Source organism: Gavia stellata, chromosome 15 (genome assembly GCF_030936135.1).
Source record: "Gavia stellata isolate bGavSte3 chromosome 15, bGavSte3.hap2, whole genome shotgun sequence".
Lineage (NCBI taxonomy): Eukaryota > Metazoa > Chordata > Aves > Gaviiformes > Gaviidae > Gavia > Gavia stellata.
Genome location: NC_082608.1, coordinates 19,884,770 through 19,909,692, shown reverse-complemented (window position 1 = coordinate 19,909,692; position 24,923 = coordinate 19,884,770). Strand labels below are relative to the sequence as shown.

Below are 24,923 nucleotides of genomic sequence, written 5' to 3'. Positions count from 1 at the left end.
ACAAGAACTGAAGAACTAAAGTTTACGTTGCTTTCTCATGAGTAATTAAGTTACTGGATGTGTGTGCATCATAAGACAACCAGATTTGTGTTTAGACCAATTCTAAAAATTCATTTCCAATATGAAGCAGAGAATATTCTCCCACCTTAAAGAGCAGGTCATGCTAGGCTCTTCTTTTGGCTTTGAAATGCATTTGGATGCACGTTGAGACATAAATAACAAAATATTAAACATCATCATTACAACACCTATGGGTTTTGCAAAACATACCATCCCGGATGAAAAATGCTTGTGGGTACAGCTTTTACACTGAAAGTTAGGATCTGTTGGTGTCACAAATTGAACGGGAAAAATTCATCTACCACAATTTATGCCATATCTTTAAACTCTCAGAACCGCACACACCACAAAGAGCTTCACGAAGGTGAAGTGAACATGCTTCCTATGGATGCAACCATTCCTAGCAGAAATAAGGTTAACTTTATCACTACTTAACTACTACAGATAAAACAACCAGCACTGCTGTATAAAACAATACACTGCATTTAACTGAAATTTTATTTGAAATGGCGTGTAGTATAGGATGAGATGTGCCAGCACAGGAGCCCCGATTCACTGACTTCTCATAGGTTGCCAGACTTGCAAAATACCTGCGAATGTTTGACCAGCAAACACTAAACCTGCTGTTTTGATTATCTGGTGGCCTCATTTTCTACAGCAAGGATCTCTGCCACCATTTCACGCCCTACTCCAGTCCCCAAAAAAACCTTGATGTCCGACTGACAAGAACGTCCTATCCCCAAATGTGACACCATCGTACAACGTAGCCTAGTGCGATGCCCCAGCAGCCTTACACAGCAGTGCTGATGCATGCCACCTCATTGGGAAAATACCAAATTTTCTCTTCTTTGGTACAGAAAACATCAAACATACACAAAAACACTCTATCAAAGCCCAGCCTCTCCTCAAAAGATGCAACTTTTAAAACAGTTTCTCATTTCAAAGGGTCCAGCGCCTGGACAGTCACTCACTTCCGAGTCTGCTCAGCAGTGCACGTCCTCACACCCATTGCAGTAGGTGCTTCACACCCTAAAAATGCCACCCAAGGCCAGGCCGAGATCCCTACATCTGCTGTACATTGAGCCACGGCCGTTCTGTGTAGCACACCTCTCTCGTAAAGTGGAAGTTAGAACAGTTTATCATTGCTGAATGCCCCTAGAGAAACAAAAACATGAAACGAAGAGATACAACGCTGAACGGGTGCGATGAGATGCGAACAGCTGAGTCAGAACCTGGTGTCTTTTTTTTTTTCTTTTTTTTTTTTTTCTTTTTTTCTTTTTTTAATTCCCTGAAAGAGATTGGCAAGGAGGGTACGGTCAGAGCTGATGCCATCAGAGGAGCCTTCCTGTCTCTGGAGATCAACAGAGCACTCTCCCAAAGAAACCTGCGCCTTCCCTGGGAATTTACTGCTTCACAGCAAAAATTCGGAAAGCATTTCCATCTGAAGGGTTCTTCAAGCTGGAGAAAAAAAAAAAAACAAACAAAAAAGAAAAATAACCATGAATGAACCAAATGCAAGCACTGCAGGACCCATGGTGTGATAGACCTACAGGTAACTCCGAATTTCTTTGGGGTGCACTGCTTTAGCACGCTGGCTCTGCACTGATGTGGCCCCCCCAGGAGCAGGAGAAGGATAAAGGATGAAAAAGAAGAGGCACAAATCCACGAGTTCACCTTTTTTTTATGTTTCCAATCCCAATCGACAGTGCTAACGCCAACAAAGCAAGCTGGGAAGCAACAGCCTCTCTTACAGTGCTAGCTCTTACCCAAGGAACACTGTGCTCCCTTATGCAGGGATTCAGGCATAAAGAGGAACATGCTTTCCTAAAAACAGTTGTCAAATAGGCTGGCAGGATCCCAGGGCCTGTCTGGCCCATCTCCTGGTGCTGGCAATGGGAGTAGCCAGATCAGCTCACGTTAAAGGACAACAAAAATGTATATTCATTTCCAATCTGCAGACGTGTCCCCAGCGGCTCCGACTCCGAGCTGCTGGGGCTGGCTGTGCGCACGGGGGCAAGGGGTTGTTTCTGTTCTCCGCCCTTATTTTTTTTCAGCCCTGCTGGGCTGCAAAATCCCAGGAAAAAGGTAAATTTCATATTCCCGTAAAATAAACATTACAACAAGCGTAAAGACTCAGTAAATCTTAAAGGCAATGTTTTTCCCTACCTGTTTGGGTATGTACCTTTACCAAAGGTTATTTCCAGTGTCCTAAAGGGTAAGATTTTCACCTTGATCTTTGAAAAGCTATTTCAGTGTCCAGCGGATCTCACAGCACCAAGGTGCTCCTTATTACTGAGTGTAAATAACACTATCCAAACCTTCATGCTCATCCCTGCTGCAAGAACGTCTTTGGTTTCCCTCACCTCCTAGATCAGCACCTGGTGCTCATATTGCATGTCACTGCTAGCAGTAGAGTTTATTCTTAGCTAGGGCAGAGTTTGCCATCCAAGTAAGAAGTTGTCTGGTAGTATAAAATATAAGTGAAAGCAAGTCAGAGATAGAAGAAAACTCATAAAAACAGGAGGTTTGTCACCTAAATCCAACCTACCGAATTACAAACCACACAACCGCAAAATGCTGACCCTGATAGATCTATACTAAAGAAGCCCATATCTAACACCTATAGCTTTCCTGGTTTAGTCTTTTTTTTATTTTCTGAGATGCCCTGCAGCATTCTGGGATATCCATTATTAGAATAAAAACAGCAAACTTGTTTGGATTTCTTATGGTAATTATAAAAGAGGAACTACATAGAGCAGACAGAGCCATGTTAGTAGTGACCAAAAACCCCCATAACAGTGGGAAATTCTGTGCTTGCAAAGATAGCTCTGAGAAATCAGTACCATCTCATCAATATCTGAAAAAATACATCACAGACTGAAACAGAAGTTTCAAATTAGAAAGGACTGAAAGGGCTACGAATTGATCATTGTGATCATCTGGACGTGCAGGATTTTGGAAGCACCGATTTGCAATCGTTCACTGAAACCAGCAAGGTTGGCCCAAAAGAAACCACAAAAAAATTACAAAGGTGGCAAATCCATCTTCAAAAACTGTTTGATCATCTCTCAAGAGGTTAATTTATTCATGCTTCTTTCAAAGAGCATAGAAGAAATCAGTTAACAAATACAAATGCAGCCCACACCCCAGAATTGAATGGAAATCCCAATTAAAAGCCTCAAAGCATGACCCAGGCTGAAAGGTGCAGAAATACCCGTGCTTATCTTTTAATGGGTTAAACACACACAACAAAACGTATTAATATGGAGCCGTACTGTAATAAAATAAAACAAGGCTTAACAATATTTCATACCCTTCACACCAATCTGAAAGCAGCTCCTCACTTGTGGAAGGTAAGAGCAGGACAACACGCTCTATTTGTTTGGGTCTCAAAATTCACAGTGACACTGTTAAGTCATGTATTTCCAAACCACCAGCCTTTCTAGCTGATATCTGCTGACTTTGACATACAACTGAACACACAGCCGAGAACAAGAGGAAAGTACAAAGAAAAAAATCCCACCTCTCAGACTGGACTCCGTTCTTTAAGGAGCCAACGTAACTCTTCTTCTTTTCTACAGGCATCACGTCCACAAAACCACCTCTTTCATCTGGAATGACTCCTGCGTGCACTGCAGTTTTGCAGATACTGGAGCTCTGAAAAATATTTAATTATTTTGACTTACAAACTGTCTATATTTTATATCTGGAGATTTGCCATCTCTATAAGCACCAAGGAAAACCAGGGAGTAAAAGAAAAAAAGAGTGAAAAAGCTACAAAACGATTCTGCCCCTCTTACAGACAGACTAGGGATAAAAGATGTCATAGACCAGATCTTGCAGGTATGTCATAAGCCCCGGCTGTAAGAAGATCCGCCACCACCGGAGAAGACAAGCAGCCTTTCCACCACTCCCGTCTGCAGTGGAGCTGCACCTGGGAGATTATCCAGGGCCAAAGCTGAATCAAGGACAACTTTCCAGCCAGCGCCTCTTGGGTCTGCACCAGAGAAACCGCTGCGGTGAAAGTCTTTGCTAGGGACCAGCCACCTCAGCAAGGTTTATTCACCCAGTTGCTTGAAAAGAGATGCTTTTCCTGAATTAAGGTAAATGACCACTAATTGTCCAGGACAGTCCAGATCCTTCTTTCTAGGAAGAACAGAAGGACTGCACCCATTGAGCGGTGTAGTTTTTGGACAGGCATTACCCCATAAGACAACACCGAGGACGGAGGGAGATTAACACTTCTGAAAAGACTAAAGCTTCTCTATCATACATTGTGCCGTTACCCTCCTCTCCAAGATGTGCAGAGTCAGAAGAGCTGGAGGAACACAAAACACTAACAACTGATGACTGAGCTCCCAAAGCATCCAGAAAAGAGAGCAAAAGCAGAGAAGGCTTAGCCATAGCATAAACTTGGCCATCAACCCTCTAGAGGATTTACACACAGCGAGCTGCAATAACAAAAAGCAAAAACCAGCTTTGCACAGGGAACTGCAGCAGGTGAAAATCCCAACCCCATAAACTCCCTGATCGCTAAAAATCAAAGTACCACAAAACCAGTGCCAAGGGCAAACGTTCCCGTCGTGTACCTACAATACGTGCTGTTTCATTCTCGCAGCCATATATGGCAGGTTTGCCTTGTCCCCTATATATTTATCACTTTGGATGGCCTATCTCTTGGCAGCTCTCTGAGTTTTGAGTGCCAATTTGGTATTTTGCTTCTATATATGGTCAAGGGAGCAAGGGAACACCGTGTTTGGAAGATATGCTGTGAATTCGCCCTAGTATGCAGTGGGAAATCTGTAAATCTAAAACTGGCTCATAAAATTAAACTGTCCTGAATCAATTTGCAACACTCTCCACTGGGAGACATCCTCAACGATGTTCTTTTCAAGGCGTTCCTGTTTCTTTTCCAGGACTTGCTGTTCTGCAGCTTACTCAAAGCTTTGACCAAGAGGCTTTTTATTGCCTTACCCCGAGCCTCCCTTTATCACTCTGTTGGATTACAGCCCTCTCATATCCCAGGCCAGGCTTTGCTTTGATAAATGGATCGCAGAGCTTTTGGAAGATGAGACATTAAGAGAATAAAGGCCTTCCCCTCCAATTCAGCAGTATGACAGCTGTACGGACAACGCAACGGCTTTCCATGGTGTAGCCCCTTGGGATGGTCTGAGAGCTTTTCCAGACAGAGTGGACTCTGAGGCATACGCCATAAAATGACAATACTTTTTATAGTGGCCCATTAGCAATAGTCTGTGACTATGGCTTTAATCACCCATAATTTTCTCATTAGTGTGACCAGTTTAATCATTAAGTTCACATCTCCTGACAGCTGAGCCACCCGAGTTGGTTTGTTCTGGTGACACACACTTGCCTCGTTATAGGTGGTCTATCCTCCTCCAACTGATTGCTGCACAATTGTGGATAAAAGACCTTATCTCAAGAGCAGAGTGCTGTTTTCTCTTCTAGCTGGTAAGGGCTCCTGAGCAGGGCTGGGGACAGGTTTCTTTTGCAGTGTGTGTCACACTAAGAGCCAGGCAGAATGATAAATGACAGTGTCTCATGAAACTTAAGAGAGCCTTGGTAAAGACCCCGGGGTGTTCACACAGCTCCAGCATCACCCCAGAACCGGTCCTGTCCACATTCGCAAGAGCTGAGTTTTATTTCTTAGGCACAATCATGCGTTCACAGAATTTTTTTAATTTTTCCCTCAATGTGCCACAAGGGAAAAGAGGCAACAAATTTTCTGTTCCCCAGCCAGCTGCTTCTCACTACTAATTTCGGCACTGAAAGGATGCTGGATATGTTTCCCTCGCACCCCCACGTGCTGCTTCAATCTGCAAACCCTGCATGCAGGCAGCAAGTCTGTTCTCACCGAAAAGTCACGCCATTCAGTGGGAAGACCTGCGATTTGGGCATGGACTTTTCCCATAGCACATTTTCTTGCATTTTGTTCATTTACCCCAAATTTTAAGGCTCCTCTATGTCCCTGTTCCACAGTCTTACTAATTTCACCATGAACAATTTCCTGCACTGCTTTTTAAAGCAAAGGCTGCCAATATCTCTTTGTGCTTCATTTCACCAGGACTACCCAGGAGACGATCTTATAAACACAGCTTCCAAGACAATTTTATAATGATGAGTTAAAAAACCTAATCAGAATGCATTTAAAGCAGGTAAAAATTCCTTAACTCAAACCGAGACAGTGGCGCCTATGCCGCTTGGATAAAAATCAGACTTATCTCATAAAAATTGCCAGTTCTTCATGCCACAGCTTTGTTCTTCATGGCAAAACAAATTTTCACATGCCTACCTGGGATCATGTAAATGTGAAGGCTACCCCGGGCCAAAAGCACAGGTCCAGTTACACAGACTAGCCGTGCATTTTTGTCGTCATAGCTTGGGCTGTCAACTCCTTACCTGCCAGAGCATTTAGCAAATGGTTGTTTTGGAGAAGGTGCTAAAAGGCCAGAGGGCACTCCGCAGGGAGCGCAGACTGGAAACAGGGCAAGACGCTGCTTCTTCTTTTGGATAACTTATTTAAGACGACACAGTTGGAGCTCAAGTCCCCCCGGGGCCGTGGAGGTGCCACTCTAAATGTGAAGCCAAAGAGTCCTCCCAGAAGACTAGCACTTGTCTCATCCAGCTTATCCTCTGCTTTAATTACTCCTGGGCTGCGGGATCCGGTTAATTCACAGCATCCCCTCCTGGAGAGCATCCTGCACAGCCCGTGCTCCCTGGGAAAAGCCCTTGCCCAAGCTCTCCCTGCACGGCATAAGTATTTCTCTTGTCAGCTTTCCAGCCGGAGCATTTCTCAACATCACTACCTCTCCCGCTGCAGCATGTTCCACAGCCTCCTCAAACTCCTTTTTCCCAGCTGGTTTCACCTGCTTTGTCACTGATCTCGCACTCTCATAAAAACCTAAATCCTTTCTTTATTACACCCACATCACCCTGTTAACACAGTAGACCAGAAAAAGGTTAACCAAACCCTCTAGGAGGTGGCCAAATACTTTTTTTCCCTCCCCCCCCCGCCCCGTTTTCCTCCCAAATCACAGTCGATGCCCCCGTTTATGAAACAATACCCAGGGGGTACGGTAGGAAATGGAGCTTGCGATTCATTAAAGGACACTAATCCTTTTGCGTCAGTACAAATTAGGAAACTACGCCAACCCTGGTTGCTGGTCCTCGCCTAATACCCTTATAATCGCAGGCCCCGTTCGGGGGTAATCTGAGGTAGTTTTGTCCTCAGTAAAAGAGAGAAAACTATTTCCCATTTCCTGCAGGTCGGAGCATGCACAGGGGCAGGTACCACGGGGCGGCAGCTGCCCGATGCATTTGCATGCGAGCTAGTCCAGGCTAACCTGTTTGTGCAGCTCTACTTTTAAAAATAATTGGTCTGGAGTAAAATAAAGAAATAGGGTTTTTTTTAAAATTGCTTTCACAATGGCTTGCCCCAAATTAATGGATGATTTCTGCAGGATGTTTTTTCCCCGGAGTCTGCAAAGCTCCACACCAACCCTGAGCTGGGGGTCCGTGATCTGCTGACTGCTTCACCCTGCTTCCCCATGCCTTCAGAAAGCATGTTCCTTCAGGCTACACACCAGCCAGGGAGCTGGCGTTTCTAAAGACAATCTCAGACGGAAAAAAAAAAAATAAAGAATAAAAAAGGAGAGAAAAAAAAAAAAGAGGCACCCACAAATGGAAAAACATTGAAACCCAGTTTTTAGAGGCCTGATATTAAGAGATTTCGAAAAAATGGCTCTTTGCCTAGTTTTAGCATCAAGTGTCTGCTCATCCCCATGAGCAGAGTTCAGAAAAACAAACCAATAAAACCAACTCGCATGCTTTCTTTCCACTGCTCTGCGCTGCGTCCCAACTGCTCGAAAACGCTGTTCAGCTCCCAGAAGAGGAGGACAGGGGAGGGGGAAGAAAGTCTGGTTTTGCCAAGTATATAGTGCAATAGCATATAATAAAAGCCCATTGGTGCTCATCTGTAGATCCCAAAACACTATCTGCAAAGGCAGACAAGAGCTACCATCATTTTACAGCCACAGTCCCTAAGGCACAGAGCGGTTAAGTGACCTGCCCAAGTCCGTAAGAATAAGTCAGTGCCAGAGAGTGGAAGGGCTCCCCCCCAAGCCCGTTGACCCCAACCTGGTGTTGTAGCTGTTGCACTTTGTTGGTGCTACTTCTTCCTTCATCCCCATTTACGCCATCCCCACATTGCAATGATCATGAAGAGTTTGACTGCCTTCCCTAAATCGCAGAGTATGACCCCAGCTCTGCGATATAGACGGCGCGATACACGGGGTCATCAGGGAAAGGAGCATACTCACGTCTGCGTAAACATTTGTGCCAAACACTGGTGCCCAGTACGACGGCTCATCTTTACAGTGGGCTGGACAATAAATCCTAGAAAACAATTTATTCATATTTATTCTCTATATCAAGGCTCAACAGGAAAGCAAGCCGCATTCTTGGGAGATTTCAAGTGCCTGCATCTGGTCTGCAGGTGGCAACAGTGAATTTAATTATTTTTTTCCCCTCAGATGATATCTGGTAGTTACTGCAGAACTACAGATAGAGGGGTTTAGACCAGTAAAAGAGGGATTGGTCTTTTATGACATTTTCAAAGGGGAGTACCTATATTTTTGCACAATGCTGTGAACATAATTATTTGCACGTGTTTGTGCTCCCTGGTCATCTGGTAAAATCAGCTCCATTCCTACTAGCCCTCAGATTTGGGAACCTCAGCATCTCAGCATCCTCCATCCTCACAGCAGAGCAGGTTTAAGCCAAACATAAGCGGGCTCGTGCTCGCGGCACGCAGTTACCTTGGGCAATGGGTCGCCGGCTTTTTGAACTGGCACAGCTCAGCTACTGTAGTATAGCAATCCAGCGTCTGTGCTGCGGAAATAGATATGGAAAGGCAAATTACTAGACCTAATAGCGCAGGCAGCTGCAGGAAACACAAGTCACAGTCACAGAACGCATCTGGTGAGACCCACGTCCAGCTGCGGGCACCAGGAGGAAAGCTGCTCACTGCTTTACCAGCAGCATGCACCCAGGAGAGGGCTGACCAGCTCTCCAGCAGAAATCCTGCTACCATACTGCAACGTGGCCTTAAAAAGGTCACAGCTTTCAGAAGAGAAAAGCAGCTGACCCACAAGATGGTGTATTTTTGCTACAGCTCCAGGCGTGGAGTCCAAATAACCTGATACCTACAGCTTTCCCTGAAAGTGGCTCAAGTGGATCTATTCAAAATGACTATTATATGGAGGAGGAGGAACCATTCAGAGATATTCAGAAAGTGGGAATTGTTTAAAAAGTAGAACTCCACAGTATTTATTTAATATGCTCAGCATAATTATGACGAGTCACTGTTCTAAACAAATTTCTTATGTATTACATGTTTCATTATACTATTGCACTGTCATATTAGGTACGATTTTTTTCAGGTTTTCTACAGTGTTCACACTAGACCGAGGCTTTCATACAAGGATGGCTCATCTTCCATCACTTTACTATCAGCAGCTTGTGACACTGCAGCTGATGTTCGGACCCAACCGTGATCCATCACCAGGAGATGCTGCTGGAAATGGCCAGTTATCACCTTGTTCTGCACCTTCCTCCTACATCCCCACAGAAAAATGAGGTGGTTGATGGTGGAATTGCCCATAATGGGTGATGGATCGCCACTCTAGGGTGTAGTTGTGGTACCAAACCATTTGACATGACCACTTAAAATGACAAAGAAGTTTTCAAGTATCCCACAAATCTCTAGCAACAATGGTTTCTTCTCAACCTTTAAAACTTACTTGTGACTTTGGAAACCATGAAGGCATTTGAAGGCTTACTTTTCCTGCAAAACAAGCAAACAAAAACATTCCTTTAAAAAATAAGCCTACTAGAATTACTTGAATCGCTATGTCTACATATGAGTAACAAAGACCACTGAACATCTGCTTATATTTAAAGCAAATACAAAAACTTTTTCATGAAGGTAGTACCTAAAAGACTCCACGCCGTTCCTGGTAGACTTCACAAAAGCCGGTGTCCTCCCTTTCCTCGTGATATCAACCAATCCTCCTTTATTGTCCAGGATGCCGTAATGAATTGCAGCACGACATATGCTTGATGACTGACAAGAGCACAAATACAAATAGTATGTGAAATAAATCTCTCTCTCAGAGCAACGCTGACCAAGCGCTGTACAAAAAAAGAAGAAGAAATGAAACCACCACCAAAGCGCCAAATGGAAAATAAGCTGAGTACACTCCTTTGGAATCTGGTTGTTAAATCTTGCTCTCCCAACACAGTCTTATTCTTCTATTATTATTATTATTTTAAGCACTGCCTGGTTGAATGGCAAGCTTTTTTAAATAACAAAACCGTACATTTAGCTACGATTTAGAAGAAAAGCAGCATTGGAAATTAACGACCAGTATGAAATATTTCCAGTTCTCAACAAAATATTCAACCCCAGAATATTTCTGCTGAAACCACTTGGAGAAGGCAGCTGTCTGCAATCACAGAAGTTGCAGGGCAAAGATGTATCACGGGCGATGCAGTCATGCACCAACAGTGAGAAGAGGGAAAGCAAACATGCTTTTACACAAAAACCCTTGTATCGTCAACCTTTCTTCACCCCAAAAGTAGTTTTGATGGGAAAACAGTGCCATGCTTTATTTATAAATTATCTTGCCAATTCAAGATCCAGCAAATCAGCCCAAATTATTATTTGGTTACAACATTTAACAATGTTTTCCGTATAAAGTTTCTGTTCAGCATGACAGCTGCCCACACTAAAGAAGAGATCTTTGTAAGAGCTGTCTGTCAATCCCCATCCCTCACTTTCCATGGGTTTCATTGCACATTAAGGGCATTCATGATAAAATCACGTCTGGAATCACTTTGCCTTTCCAGACTGCTTCTTTTTTTTTCATCACTAAGATGAGGAAAATACAGATAATCTTTATTAGCACCATTTTACAGCACCACAACTGGAGAATATGAAAAGCCAAATTACACTAGAATTGTTGGCATTTCCCATTTCTGTTATTACCGCTAACTCCCCACAAATTACATCTATGAGCTATTAAAAGGTACTTACACTCTCATAATAAAATGTTCCAAAGATCTTTCCCTTACTGTACAAGCAGCCAGCTGGGCACAAATACCTAGTAAAGATATATATCTTTGAGGGTGGCGAAAAAACAATTCAAGAAAAACAGACTTTGACTCTATTTCACTTAATAGTCATTCCATTCATTTCACGTAACTCTTCCATTTAAAAACAAGATTGCAAAATAGCTACTTTTTAAAACGGTTTCTCCACCCTCCTTAAAAGCCCAACCAATATTTAGATTCTGTGGATTTGGTTTTTCTCCAAGTGATAAACTGTCCCGTTCTTTGCAGAAACTTTAACCAGAAGTTCTTGACTGGCTGGGAGGGGACAAGCCATGAATTATTGGTCTGGCTTGGACAGCAGTGGAATGCATGAAAAAGACTCAAAAATGACTCTGCCAAAATTTATTAAATTATTTTGGACACCTGAAACTGTGGGTCATCATGGCTGAATAAAATAAACTGATTCACCTTATTGCTAGGCTTGGCTGAAGGCTTTGTATCAAGAGAAATTAAGGCTTTTTTTTTTAAAAAAAAAAAAGAGATCTAGCTAGATAGTCACAAAAAATACATAGTATTTTATTTAACTATCCTATGTTTGTAAGAACGGGACAATTTTTAGGCCACTTTTTCCTGCAGCACTCTTAAGACGTATCAATAAAACGCTACCTATTGCAAGTTGAGCCTCTGCATTTGTCTCTCATCTTGGTTTCACAGGTAATGACTTGTGCTGGGGAGAAAAAATAAAATAAATAAGCATTTTAAAAAGGAAAGAGACTGCCACAGCCTGCTCTCGAGCTACAGAGATGAGCAACCACCATGCATCTTTGCTAGAGGTCTTTGGTGCGGCAAGATAAAAATCTTATCACAGACCAACCAGCCTGGAGCAGATGGTGGCTCTTTAGCCCTTGCCCGGAGCCGGGTGTCTTTGGAAATATTAGCAAGGAAGAAACATCTGACAGCTGAAGGCTTTGATTTACAGCCCGAGGTCTGCAGCCAGGGCTCTCATTCTCCATTTAATTACAGACTCTCGAGATGCTGGTAGATAAACTTGAAAAGGATGCGTTGGCTTGCCTCACCTTGTTTTCACAATAAGTCTCTTTTAATTAACAGCGATTAGAAAACAACTGAGGAAGTATTACCAGCTCCACAAATAACTTCAGAAATCTTCCCAGGCAAGAAATAAAAGGGAAACAAACTTAAAAGACCCAGAAAAGCTGCAAAGGGGGTAGCTGCTGAGTGCAGAGTATTTTAAACGGGAAATAAAGCCAATATTTCCTAAAGTGATTACTGATCTGCGGACCTTCAGATCACCAATACTTCCTTGAGATGGCTTAAAAGAACAAATAACTATTGCAGATTGATGTGCAGAGGGCACGAGTGGCTTTTGAAAGCTTTGCTCCCCACTTCTGGGAGGCTAACAGCGAATTTTCACAGACATTACCTCCCCCCTCCACTCAAATAGCCTCCCAGTTCTTTTTTCACTGAGCCTCCTCATTGCTTTCCACACCTTTTTCCACAGAGGTGCTTTAAAACTTATAGGAGCTGAAAAAGAAAGAGGCCGTCTTACTCATGTAGGAGACCGGGATGATTTTCTTGGGCTTGATGGGTTTGCTGGGCTTGCTTTCCGGAGGGTAGAACCGCACCGGCTTTTGCTCCGCGACCTGCGAAATCTCCACTTCGTTAGTCTCATCAGTCTCAGAGATGACGGGATCTTCGTAACGATAATCTTGTTAGAAGAGGGGATTAAAAATAATTACAGCGTGTTCGCATTGATGGAGAAGTCGAATAGATTCGTATTCTGAGAGAGGCGATTTAGTTTGACGAGGATCTGCTTTTACATAGTTGGAAACTCAAAAATGCCCATTAAAGGCAGCGCAGGGCTATTGCCAAGGCAGGTGCAGCACCAGGAGGGGAGATCTGCTCCTCTCCTGCTCCTCTGCACACAAAGCAGCATTTAGAGCATCTTACAATAAAGGTTTGAAATGATCCCCACTAACTAGTGAAAAAAAATGCTGCTATTTCTTCTTCTGTTTCGCATACAGCTCCTTCTCTCTGGAGGAGAACGCAACTTTGCTGAAAGGTGCGTGCAAGAAGAGGGCCCTGGTATTTGGGAAGGTGGCTGAAACCTCTTCTCCTCCCACCTGGGTTTGCTTCTTCAAAGCACTGGTCCTGCTACAGCGTGATCCCGGCTTCAGCGCCTGCGGCGGGTTTATCCCTCGCTTTACCTCCGCCGGAGAACAAGCTGCCTGCTGTTGCAGCCAGGCAAAGGGATTTGGGAAACGGTGCCAGCAAAATTCATTTCGCTTGGCCAGTCCTACCCGAAACCCTGCGCCACTCTCATCCTCGGCAACGAGGAGAGGAACGATGCAAACAAAGGGAGGATGGATGGTGGCTCTGAGAGGGCTTTCTAGCACCGGGGCATGCCCCCTCCCTGCTGCAGCCCACCTGCATCCTGGGGACATCCCCCTGGACATGCAACCCCAGGCTAAAAATGATAAATGCAACGTTGCAGCAAAATGAGCCTCTGCTTTGAGCAAGTCTCCAGGGAACCTGCCTGTTTCTAAGAGCCCGGTTCTCTGTGAAGCAAAACACATGGGAGGAGAAAAATGCCCTCAATGCATGACCCCAGAAAATCCCGCGTGCTAAGGGGATAGCGCTGCTTCACTGGAGGCTTCAGCGTTAATAATATTTTTCACTCTGTTGACCTCTATTTCAAGAAAACTCCGCAGGTCAAGGAAAACTGTCCATGATCCCCTCCTCTACTCCAAGAGACACGAATCGCTGTATTCATTTTGCAGCCATGAAACCCAAGGTGGGGAGAGAGGGAAACGCTCCGTCCCTGGCCCCCGAAGGAGCAGGGCAGGCGGCCAAGCTCTGCCCACCCACGTCGCCTCTGGTAAGCGCCGGGGAACATTCCCTTCCCAAGCAAACCCCGTGAGGATGGGATCGCTCCTGCCCGCAGCCTGCCAGTGCTCAAAATCCTGCTGGAGCTCCCAAGCCAAACCCATGTAAGCTCAGAGCAGCTTCCACCCATCCGAGCTCTCACTCTCATTTTCACCGGGGAAAACGCGCCAAATCCGAGCTCCAGATTTTAAGCGGTTCAGGGCTTTTTAGTTTCAGCAGCAGCCACCGATTTACCACGTGTCGCGATGTCGAAATATTAAGGATGGCTAATTAAAATGTGAATAAAGCTGTGGCTGCTTCCAATTAAAAGTTTCCAGGCATAAGCTTGCTCCACCCTTTTCCCCCAGCCAGGAGGGTGCCCCAAGCCCCCCACCCCATACCTTTGTAGCAGAGGTTGTTCTGGCAGCCTCCTCCGTAGCTCGGTGGGCACTCGGAGCAGGGGCGGCCGGTCTTGTATGGGGCTTCTCCGATCCAGTTGCCCCTGCAAGCACAGGACCAGTGCGCACACATCAGACACCCAAATACCCACCCTAGCCCCTGAGACCGCCTGGCACTAAGGGAGTGGGGACAACGGGTGTTTCTGCTGTGCTCATCCTTGGATAGGGGGCTGTAAATGGGGAAAAGATGGCCTGTCCCCACTCTTTCCATCCCCGTGTTGCCTGTCGACCTCCCGCGGTAGCTCAGCGGCTGCCTGCCTGCTGCCCCCATTTGCCTGACGCTTGCCTTCATCTCTCTTGCTCATCAGAGCCACGAGTCTCCCACCGTTTTCTGCAACACCCCCAAGCAGCTGCATGGGACAGGCTGGAGCGCAGCGCTTACCATAGAAAAGCTGCTCCATTTTCCATCTAGAACCATTTCCAAACAGAAAAACATCAGAAATACATGGTCCCTCAGGCCAGACCATCAGGGAAACAGAGGAGCGCTTTGCACTTTCTCCTAACCCAACCTGGCCATCCTCAAGTCCCCAGTTTTGCCTCTAAGGCTGCAGAAACATCGTCCTGGCCCAGAGCAACTAAGCAGAGACTAAACAACCAGCCTAGGAAAGCCTTGTAAGAAAAATGTTCCTCCTCATTTCACCTCCAAGATGACATTTTTAGGGTTTTACTTAAATAAATTGCATGCAATATCGCTTTTACATTAAACTCCAATAGAAATACTGTGATCTTATGTAAACAGAAGTAAATCAATGGATTACTGCATTTTCTTCAAGAAACTACCCAGAAACAAAAGCCCTTTTTGGCACTCTATACTGCAAACTTTAGGGGCTGAGGAGGTTGAAGGAGCCGGAGTTCAGCCCATGTCTACGAACCCTTCAGTTATTTCTCTTTCAGCTGTCTCCACCTATAAGGCTAGATGAGGACAACCCACACTTACGCCAGGGAGAAAAGATTAAGCAGAAACTGCAGAAATAGAGTATTTTTCCATCCAGCAGCCCTGAATGGATGACGTGCAAATAGCCCAGCCTGCTGTGGGAGATCCAAGGGAGATCCATGGGAGACGATAGGATGCCATACAGGAGCAGGTTATTAAATCCCACCAAGCCTCAAGCATAAGGGGCTCAGCAGCTAACAGGGGGAGAGGGGCTTAGACAACCCACCCATAGGGCTCTGCCTGGATTGGGCTATGAGCTGCCAGCTCTGTACCCACACATCTTACTTCTCTGCGTTGTTCTGCCCTACCATCTCCAGAAGTCAGATGCTCTCCAAGCCAGTCCCTTTGTATATGGTGATTTCCCTATTATTTTTTTTTTTGTTGCTAAGATTTATATCACCAAGGACTTGGAGTGGGAGTGTTTCTCCTATTAGCCATTAAAGCAGAAAATATTAATTGCCATTGCCAGGGAGGAAACTTCTCCTGGATGTAGTAGACAAGAAATGTGATTTTCATTTTGAAATTTAATCAAACCATCGAGTTAACTGCATTAGTCAAGATTTAGCTATTTCACTTTTTTTTTTTTTTTCTTTTTTTTTAGCCACAGGGAGCTCATCGGGTCTGGGATTTATCTCTTCGCAGCTCCTCGCAGCGGGCCCCAGCTCACTTTGCTTCCACCAGCGACCGCTGCAGGGTGGGCTTTGCACAAAGCGGTGTGGTTAAACCGGCAGATTTTGCAGGAAAGGGGTGAAAATGTCTCATAATACCTGGCTGCTGGAGCAGCGTTCATCACCACCCCATCCCCTCCCGCCCTCCCAGCAGCAGAGAGGGAGCAAGCCTCGCTTGGCAGCACGCGCCAGCTCCGTCCTGGCCATCTCCTGCTCCTCCTTCCCATGGCAGGAACATCAAAGCTCTGGCCTGGCCCCGGCCCCTCATTCAGTTTTCCAGGCAATGCTCAGAAGTCTTGAACCAGCTCTGTGCTGCCGTCTAAAGAGAGAATTTAAAGCCACAACCACCAGTCTAGACTGCCTGAAATCTTTTCCCCAGATCCTGGGCTAGTTAAGCAACCTGCCAGTTTGAGGAAAGCTGGAGGGAGCGCAGCTCATCTGCCTTACTTCGGCGAGTAGTTGCAGACCAGGTAGACGGCGTTCTCCCAGATTTCTCCCCAGACGTTCATCTGCTTGCAGACGTTCACGGCACAGCCGATCTTGTTCGTCGTGGCCCAGACTATCTGCAAGCGCAAGGCGGTTATTGAAAATAAGGAAAGTACCCCGCTGTGGGCACACAGTGACAACCGGGACGTGGGGGGATGCAGAGTATAGGTACAAAAGCCCTCCGTCTCCTTTACCTGGGTGTAATGCGTGCACATAGAGCCTGTGCATTTCTCCGGACACCACGGGTTGCACTCATGAGGATACGGGTATGTGTAATCTTTAACTTCATCGTACCAAGACTGGACATGGAAAGCTGGAGACCGATACCTGAAGGAGCAAAGACTGGTCACAGCTCAAATCACCAAGGTCTGGTAGAAGTTTTCAAACAATACCTGTAGCCTCCCGCCACGCTGTAAGCTCAGATTTTTTAAATACAAGTTTTTGCTAATTTTCTATAAAAGTTTTACTAGGTTTCATTCATTGAGAAGGTGTTGCAGTAACACAGGCTAATGATCAGGCAAAAAAAATCTCATTGAAAAGGTGAAAGATGATCTCTCTTCCCCAAAGATTCACAGCCCGGTCTGACTGTCTGTATTATTTATAGGTTTGACATGCTCTTCAAGTGCCGCTGACCTGAAACGTCCTCCTGACTTTTCCACACAACTACAAAAAACTTCTAGTTTGGCGGAAAGTTGTATTTTGAAAGTAAACAGAAGTTAAGGTTTGCCAAACATCTTAAACCAAAAGCCATCGTGTACCTATTTTACCACCAGGCAATTTGCTAAATCTGGAAGTACGCTAGCAGTTAATACTGTAAGACCTTTGAAAGCAAGTGGGCTTTTTCACGCTCCCATCACACCAAGAGTTAGTAGTGCAGAACAGTCGGTGCACTACACACATACCCCACCTTTTACTGCAGCAATTTCCCTCGGCACGAAGCCCCCGCATACGCTGCGTGTACTTTGTGCAAACTTTGCACGAGACATCGCAGCCTGTCTCAGCACTGATGCTACTTGTGCTGCTTGGGGGAACACAAACAGCGTTAAAACTACCTATAGAAACTCGTATGCATTTTGCACGCTACGTACACAGTGAGCAAACAGAGCGATCTGCAAACTCTGCATCAAAGCAGAGCAGCGCTTCGAACCCACTACTTTTTATTGCTTTCAACAGCTCACATGAAGCAAGCGGCCAGAAATACAAATGATATCATTACCAACTGGAGTTTGTTCTTTCAGCCAACTCTTCATTAAAAAGCATTCATTAGAAGTATTTTAAAAACATTAATCTCATGATGTCATTTAAGTGAATACTTTCCGAATCCTATTTTACAGGAGAGGAAATTGAGGCAATCAAGTTATAGCCCGTTCCTGAAAAAACTGAGATAAATCTGATTACTTTTTCCTCTCGGTGACTGCAAAGGGAGGGAGATTGGATCTACCTCCATCAGTAACCCATGGCCATCTTAAATGCTTGTAGGAGAGCCAAGAACAGCCCGATCTTTTGACTTTGTTTCCAATGGATTAACCACTCTACTTTCCAATCATTATTTAATTCTGCCAACAAAAATGGGCTCGATTTTTATATCAGGCCAATTTCACACCAGCAAATTTCCATTGCTTTCAACCAAGTTCTACCTGATTTACAACAAGCATAACTGCATTTCCACCCATTAGGGCTCCTGAGCACATATGAAATGTTTGCTGTACAAAGCAAGCTTAACTTAACAGCTTAACAATAGGGGCTTTACAATAAACAAATTTCACCAGGAGGTGGAGAGGCAAATCCACTTGGAAGCCTTAGCATCAGCCTTCCTTAGCTGGGTTAACAACTTTAGGTTAAAAACCTTCCCCAGGAAGTTTAAAAAAAAAATAAAAAAAAAAAAATCTGCAAAGTAGTTTCAGTAAAGAGAAATTAGGAGCTGGATAAATATTTATGGGAAATACAGCAAGAGATAATTAAAAAAGTTTACGGCAATGAGTTCTGAACTTGCAGCTGAGTCCAGACATTATTCCTGAGAAACTTCAGCTTTCAGCCAGTTCTCAGCGTGGTGCCAGAACCCCCCCGAAACAGCAGATTTAGGAGCAAGGGTTACGGTTTCTGTAGCTGTTCCCCTTAAGGAGTAAAAACGACCCCAGGCACATTACCGCTCTGGTACCCGGAGATACAGATATATGGAGTAACCCACATCAATGTTGGTTTGCCAGGAACGCTCGGCTGAAGGCGGCTGCAGATGCTATTGGTATAACCATTTCACCAAAGCAATGCCAATTATTGATCCTCACCTTTTCTCCCATCTCCCCATGCTCTACTAAGCATCAACAAGGCAAACCTTCCCAACTGGCTCTCAAGAGCGATTCATAAATTGCTCTTTGCAATGAGCTTGTAGCACCCCAACTCTTACCTGCCCCAGTGAACCGCCAAGTTCTGTCCAATTGACCTGATGAGGGCACTAGGCCCATGGTCCCAGATGCACTGCTGAGCCCAAGCGTGGGCTGATTTTTCCAGCTCATCATCCCAGGTCTGCAGGGGGTAGGCAGAGAAAAGAACAGGTCATTTTGTCATCTCAAGCTTATTAAATCAAGAGACTCAACCAACAGCAATTAGAGGAGAAAGAGAGACTAAATTACAGCTCACCCCTGGGGTCTGGCCTGTCCTTGTGAACCCAGCACGTTTTAATGATGTGCCCTGACCTAAAATCAAGTTTCTCAAGATGTCCCCCTGCCATGGAAATGCAGGGCACTAAAGGGTCTATTATTTTTCCTGCTTGATGTCATGCTGCTTAAGAGACGCTTCGCATAGCTCAGCAGAAAACAGACCCAGTAAGACCTTAAGAACCCAACTAGGCTATCCACCCTAAAACACAAGACATTCTTGGCAAGTGTTTTTCCAATCTGTTAAAAAACACCCAACAAAACATCAAGGACAGAGATCCCAGTGCTTCCTCGTGACACCTGTTTCTGAGATCTGCAAGACTTCAAACATGCGGTCAGTGCTCTGATGCAGCTACAGCACTATTTTCCATCCGTTGTCCTTACTACCAGGACATTTCCTGGCTTTCCCATCAAGGGGAACTCCAACAGTGGATGTACTCCTGCCCTTCACCACTGACACAGGTGGGGATTTTTGGCAGAACCTCTTGAGCAAGGGGTATGGGTCTGAGCCTCCCTGCCCCATCTCCCCTTCTCCTTCCAGAATAACTGCTGAGTCTGCCCATGGATCCAGTCAAATTCAACAGAGGTGGCAAAGTCCCAGAGCTGTTAAGCTAATATCACTCTCATTGAAACAGGCATCAGGTTAGAAGTGACAAATCCCGTTTATGTTCCCACTGAGGGAAGGATGTTGGTGTGAATTTCAGTCCTCATTGAATATCACCCAGCTGTAAGACAAATGAGAGCTCAAACACGATATAAAGGCAAATAGGAAAGCAGGCTTCATTGGCTCCACTGCCCAGGAGTGGATTTGTTTTAAAGGCCAAACTTGCTGGACCCAGTAGACAGTGCCCTGAATTCATTGTGTAACTCCTGACAGCTGGTTTATTCAGAACAGTCCTTAGAGGATAATTCGTTGGGATTAAAATATTACCGCACATTCCTACAAATAAAAGCAAAGAGAAGAGAGGTCTTGTAATGTGTCTCCAGCCCATTCACGTGCCAGCGCAAGATTATGTCCTCTTTGGACATTTACCATAACAACCAGCTGGTCTTTCTAAGTCCCGTCTTCTCCAGAAGAAAAGCAACTTCTGACCTCAAACACATCAAAGGACCTGTCAGAGCCCGTGTGGAGGACTGGAGGGCATTTAGGCTCTCAAACACATTTAAAAAACATCAAGTGCTCATTCCGAGTAAGTATCTGAAAACAGTCTCGGGCAGTTATAGCTGGGACGGGGAGGGAGCCCATGTCCCTGGTTAAGATGACAGGAAAACGCAGTGTCTCCTGGAACTTAGTGTGTCTACACTATCTTAGTAAGGCAAACATGAGGTCATCCAACCGAGCTAACAGCCCAGACCTCCGAGAACAGCTTATCATTAAGCATGCTCAGCAACCCAAATTCCAACAACATCCCGGAGCTGCTCTGAGCCCATCAGCCTGGCTTTGAACCGACCAGTGGCCAAGAAAATTCATGTCAGTCTGCAAAACCCCGTGCGGACACAGCTCTGACAGAGGGAATAAAACCATTTTCCGTCCCAGCCCTCCAACTCCTTGAAGGTGTATGGGATCTGACCCACCACACACACATTTCCAAACCTCTGTTCAAACAGACTATTGCAATTGTGCCTAGACACACAGCTTTTTGTGGTCTCCCACTTTCTGCACCAGGCAATGACCAGCCACAATCCACCTCCCCATCCAACACATAAGCCACAGAAACTCTCCCAAGACATTATGCGCTGCTACCACTTCAGACTTTCTAGCAGAGCATTATTCCCTGGAGCCTCAAAGGCAGAGACATTCCAAATCTCCTAATTTAATGCAGAGACGTTATGAGCAATAGGCCATTAAATGGAAATTGATGTGAACATATGTGTTACATCTTCCTTTGATGCCCATGGATAAAATAAATGAACTCGGACAAAAGATACTCAACAGGCAATTGGGAATGAGCTACATCTTTGTACGGCTTTGTGCTTGATGAGTAGAGAAGCTCATTTCTGCGGGCATCAGATTACAAAGCCATCCCATTTAAATTAGAGCAGTTATTTGCCTCTTGCTTCTCAGATGTGAATGCGGTCAGGAGGCTGGAATTATTTCAGAGCAATAACCATATCAAAAAAAAAAGATATTTCAGACTTTCCCAGCTAAGCTTGCAAAAAGTCTTTATGCCAATATTCAAAGCAGTATCTAGGAAGACTACTGAAGCCAGAGGGGCAGTGTACGTCTGTGCTGAGTTTCCTTCTCAAGCAGAGATCGAGAAGCCTTTGGATATGTGCGATTCCAAGTGATTTAGCACATGGACCCTCTTCTTTTCCTCCTGCAAATTTGTGATGGCCTTTCAAAGTACAGTGTACACTGTACATGTAAAATACATGCACGGCATATGCACACTGTACTACAATTTGTAGGTTCAGATTTAATAAGAACATACCCCACAAGGAGTCCATTTACTCAGCCTAACTAGTTTGTAAACCTAGCCCTAGACGCCTGAGTTGTAGCGATCAGGTTACTTTCTCATTTTTCTCCCCAGCTTAGGCTTTTTGCAATACTAGCAATTACTTTTAAAAGTGGCATGAGAGTCCAGGACTGACATGTACTGGCAGAAGCTTGGGCATGTTTTGCTAACCCAAACATCCCATACTATCCCATCCTGACAAGGAAAGTCACCACCCTACAGTTTAGAGGAAGGATGGATGCCTTATACATGAAAACAAAATATTTTCCTTCCAGCAATCTGTACTGAGAACAAATTTGATTTATCCAGCTGTCTTTGAGGCCTCTGCAAGAGGAAATATTTCTGCCTTTCATCACTGCGGAAAGCCATCTGACTAAGCCATCTAAAAAGGTCAAGATGTCTTAGGAACTATTATGTCCTTTTTACTCTGGGTTCATTAACACGGAGTTTGTTTTGGTCTTGGTGCCCATCCGCTGCCGTGACTGTTGCTATAAAGTCCAAACACACAGTGGAAGTTTCGATTATAAAGCTGTTATAGGGTTAAGGTAATTCTGTATTTGACCAACTTGGTCAGGAAGATGTACGAGGCACATTTTCCATTAACACCAAATACCTGTGCTAGCTTTCAATTAATTATACAAACCCCGCAGCAAAACTGTTTCTTTCTTCATTTCTTCACTCCACTTTACCTTTATCCCATATGCATACAATTCTTCTGGTCTCCAGATAAGTCATGGGACTCACTGTGTTACTGCTTTCTTATTAACAGCCTCCACCAACTAAAGTTCATCCTGGAGTAGATAAATATGTACCTTTCCTGGAATACATTAGCTCCCCTTGCCACTTTAGATTGCTTAAATACGTCAGATACGGAGCTGGGAGAAAGGACTTTCACAAGGCAGCGTTTGGAGGTGGATGGGCAGGAACAAGTTCTACCTACTTATCTGCAAATTAACACCACACGTCGGCTGTGATGCTCCACACCAGCACCAAAGGAAAAGGGAAAAGTTTATCTATGGCACTAAAGACAAACCATCCTCTTAAACGAGTCCAAATGAGAAATGTCCTATGCAGGACAAAGGATTAAAGTGAAATTCACGTTCAGAATATACACAGCATTTCCAAGTAATATTGGGTAAACACGAATACATGAAAGACTGATTATAGCCTTTCCAAGTAGCGCCATCTTATACTCAGCTTCTTTCTTCACAGCATATAAGGCCCTTTCATTTACCCTCAATCGCCCATAAAAACCACTAGAAAAGCACACTGAGCAAAGGCAAACATAAAAGTGTAACCACGCTGCAAGCGTAAACAGCAGTCGGCCAGTGGACAGTCCGCAACGGCAACCCTCTCAGATCCTCAAAGCCAACCAAAACACATTTGGCTTTCTCATGCTTTGTGTTTACTTTCTGGAAATTAATCAAGTCACCTCTCCTCTGGCAGTACCTTGCAGGCAGCCTGCAGGGTAACGTGAGAGCCCGCTGAGAGATGCACAAAGCAGCGGTTCTTAGAAAGGCATGCGATCTCTGACAAAAGCGGGATGAAAGACCAGCAGTGCGAACGCTAACGAGGACCAACTGATGGACAGTTGTCTTTCGGTACTGTCGTCTGCTCTCCCTTCTCTTTTCCTTTTCCCTACAGTCACAAAAGGCAGGATTTTCCATTTGCAGCACTCACTTCAGCACAGCTGGCAAACAATTTTGTATTACATTTAGTGTACTATTTCTTCTACCCTTTTAAACACGGTCTTAACAAATCATTAATCATTTAATCTGTCAGCAAGAGCGCACAGTTGAAGTCAGGCTAGTTTTGGTCATAACTATATTTGCACATTGGGAAAAGGCACAAAAAAAAATATTATTTGCCTACATCATTTTCTGGCCCTGCAATATTTTGATGGCATGTCAAAAATAGCTCAAAGAAGGGTCTCTGGCATCAGGTGAAAAAAACCTATTCATCTGAATTGTTGATGGTAAAGGCATATTTCATACTCATACTTTTAAATTCTCCCTCTGAAGTGGGAGAATGTATTGACCAAACTTTTATTTTGGTTTCTTGAACTATGAAAAGCCAATAGCACTGACCCATCCACCCATGAACTCCCAAAGTCTTTCCAGCTGTTGAAATTCTTTGCAAATGGAGCCACATTCCTCCAGCCCTGTTTCTCTAAGGTGCTGAGCAGATTCCCAGCAGCATCATGGACGCTTGACTCACGTTGATAATCTCTGGTGATCGATGTATGACAAAAGGGCAGATGCTACCTCCAGTGTTGGGTGGTAGCTGATGGCAACCCAAAGACTATCAGAGGTTTCTCCAAACAGACTGTGGTGTCCCGAAATACCAGCCACAACAGTCTGAAAGCTTTCACAGGGAGAACGTGGGTTAAACACTAGGGAAAATTTGATGCTTTTATGACCTTAAGGTAATGGAAGAACCTGCTGAGGCAGGCTGTGGAATTGCCATCACAGGAGATGCGTCCAGGGCTGGGCCAGGCGCTAGTTTATGAATAATGGAACCAGTCCTGAAACTATGCAGTGGATGGACTCGATGACCCGTTAGTGGCCCTTTCCAACCAAAACAGTCCAATGATCTAAAGCATCGTTCACTCTGGAATGAAACTGCTCCAGGAAACCTCTTGAGAAAAATTTACTTTAGAGGAAATTTGCTACACCTCTTGCACTGTAAGGAAAATTAAAGTTAAAAGAAAAAGTAATACTAAAGTTAGGTATCAGAAGCTAGACTCACCATGTATTCCATATTAGAGGCCACTGGGTACACTTGACCTCTCAATTTATTGTGGAGCATCAATATCTCCTGTCTGTCTGAGAATAAAATGGCTCTCTTGGATCTGGAGTGAGTTTCCCCATCCTGATATTTACTCAAAATGCTCTCCAGGTGACTTGAGTTGGGCAAGATAAAGCCTTCGGCTGCCTTTGACAGGAGCAGTACACATCCAAGAGGAAGGATCCAAGGCAGAACAGGATTCATGCCTCCTCCTCTACAGCCAGCAGAAGTGGAGACGAAGACGATGGTAGGTTTTCTCGCAGAGACGCCTGTGGCTCAGCGCAGGTCTGGATTTTGGGGAGAAGCAGGCAGTCAGAGCAGTGCCAGAGAAGCTCTCAATGCATATGACCCCACTGAGGAAGCCACACAACCCAGATTTTTGCTTGAAAAAGAGTGATGCCTAC

General features: G+C 44.7%; 1 protein-coding gene across 1 annotated transcript; it reads right to left on the bottom strand.

The window, feature by feature from the left end:
* Positions 1-1,463: 1,463 nt before the first annotated feature.
* On the bottom strand, positions 1,464-24,723 carry CRISPLD2 (cysteine rich secretory protein LCCL domain containing 2). Its single transcript, XM_009814926.2, has 14 exons — positions 24,481-24,723; positions 19,027-19,145; positions 16,817-16,949; positions 16,584-16,699; positions 14,478-14,578; positions 12,761-12,919; positions 11,860-11,920; positions 11,177-11,243; positions 10,074-10,204; positions 9,882-9,925; positions 8,898-8,970; positions 8,400-8,475; positions 3,584-3,717; positions 1,464-1,518 (listed from the first exon to the last, which is right to left on the bottom strand). Exons 1-14 carry the CDS (start codon positions 24,721-24,723, stop codon positions 1,464-1,466), a joined length of 1,512 nt encoding a protein of 503 aa, XP_009813228.2.
* Between the last annotated feature and the right edge of the window lie 200 nt (positions 24,724-24,923).

Coding starts and splice junctions, on each gene's coding strand:
- CRISPLD2 (XM_009814926.2), bottom strand. CDS start 24,723: ATGAATCCTGTTCTGCCTTGGATCCTTCCTCTTGGATGTGTACTGCTC. Junction 19,146..24,480: donor CCTCTAATATGGAATACATG/GTGAGTCTAGCT, acceptor TACCCCCTGCAG/ACCTGGGATGATGAGCTGGA. Junction 12,920..14,477: donor GAACAACCTCTGCTACAAAG/GTATGGGGTGGG, acceptor TCTTCTAACAAG/ATTATCGTTACGAAGATCCC.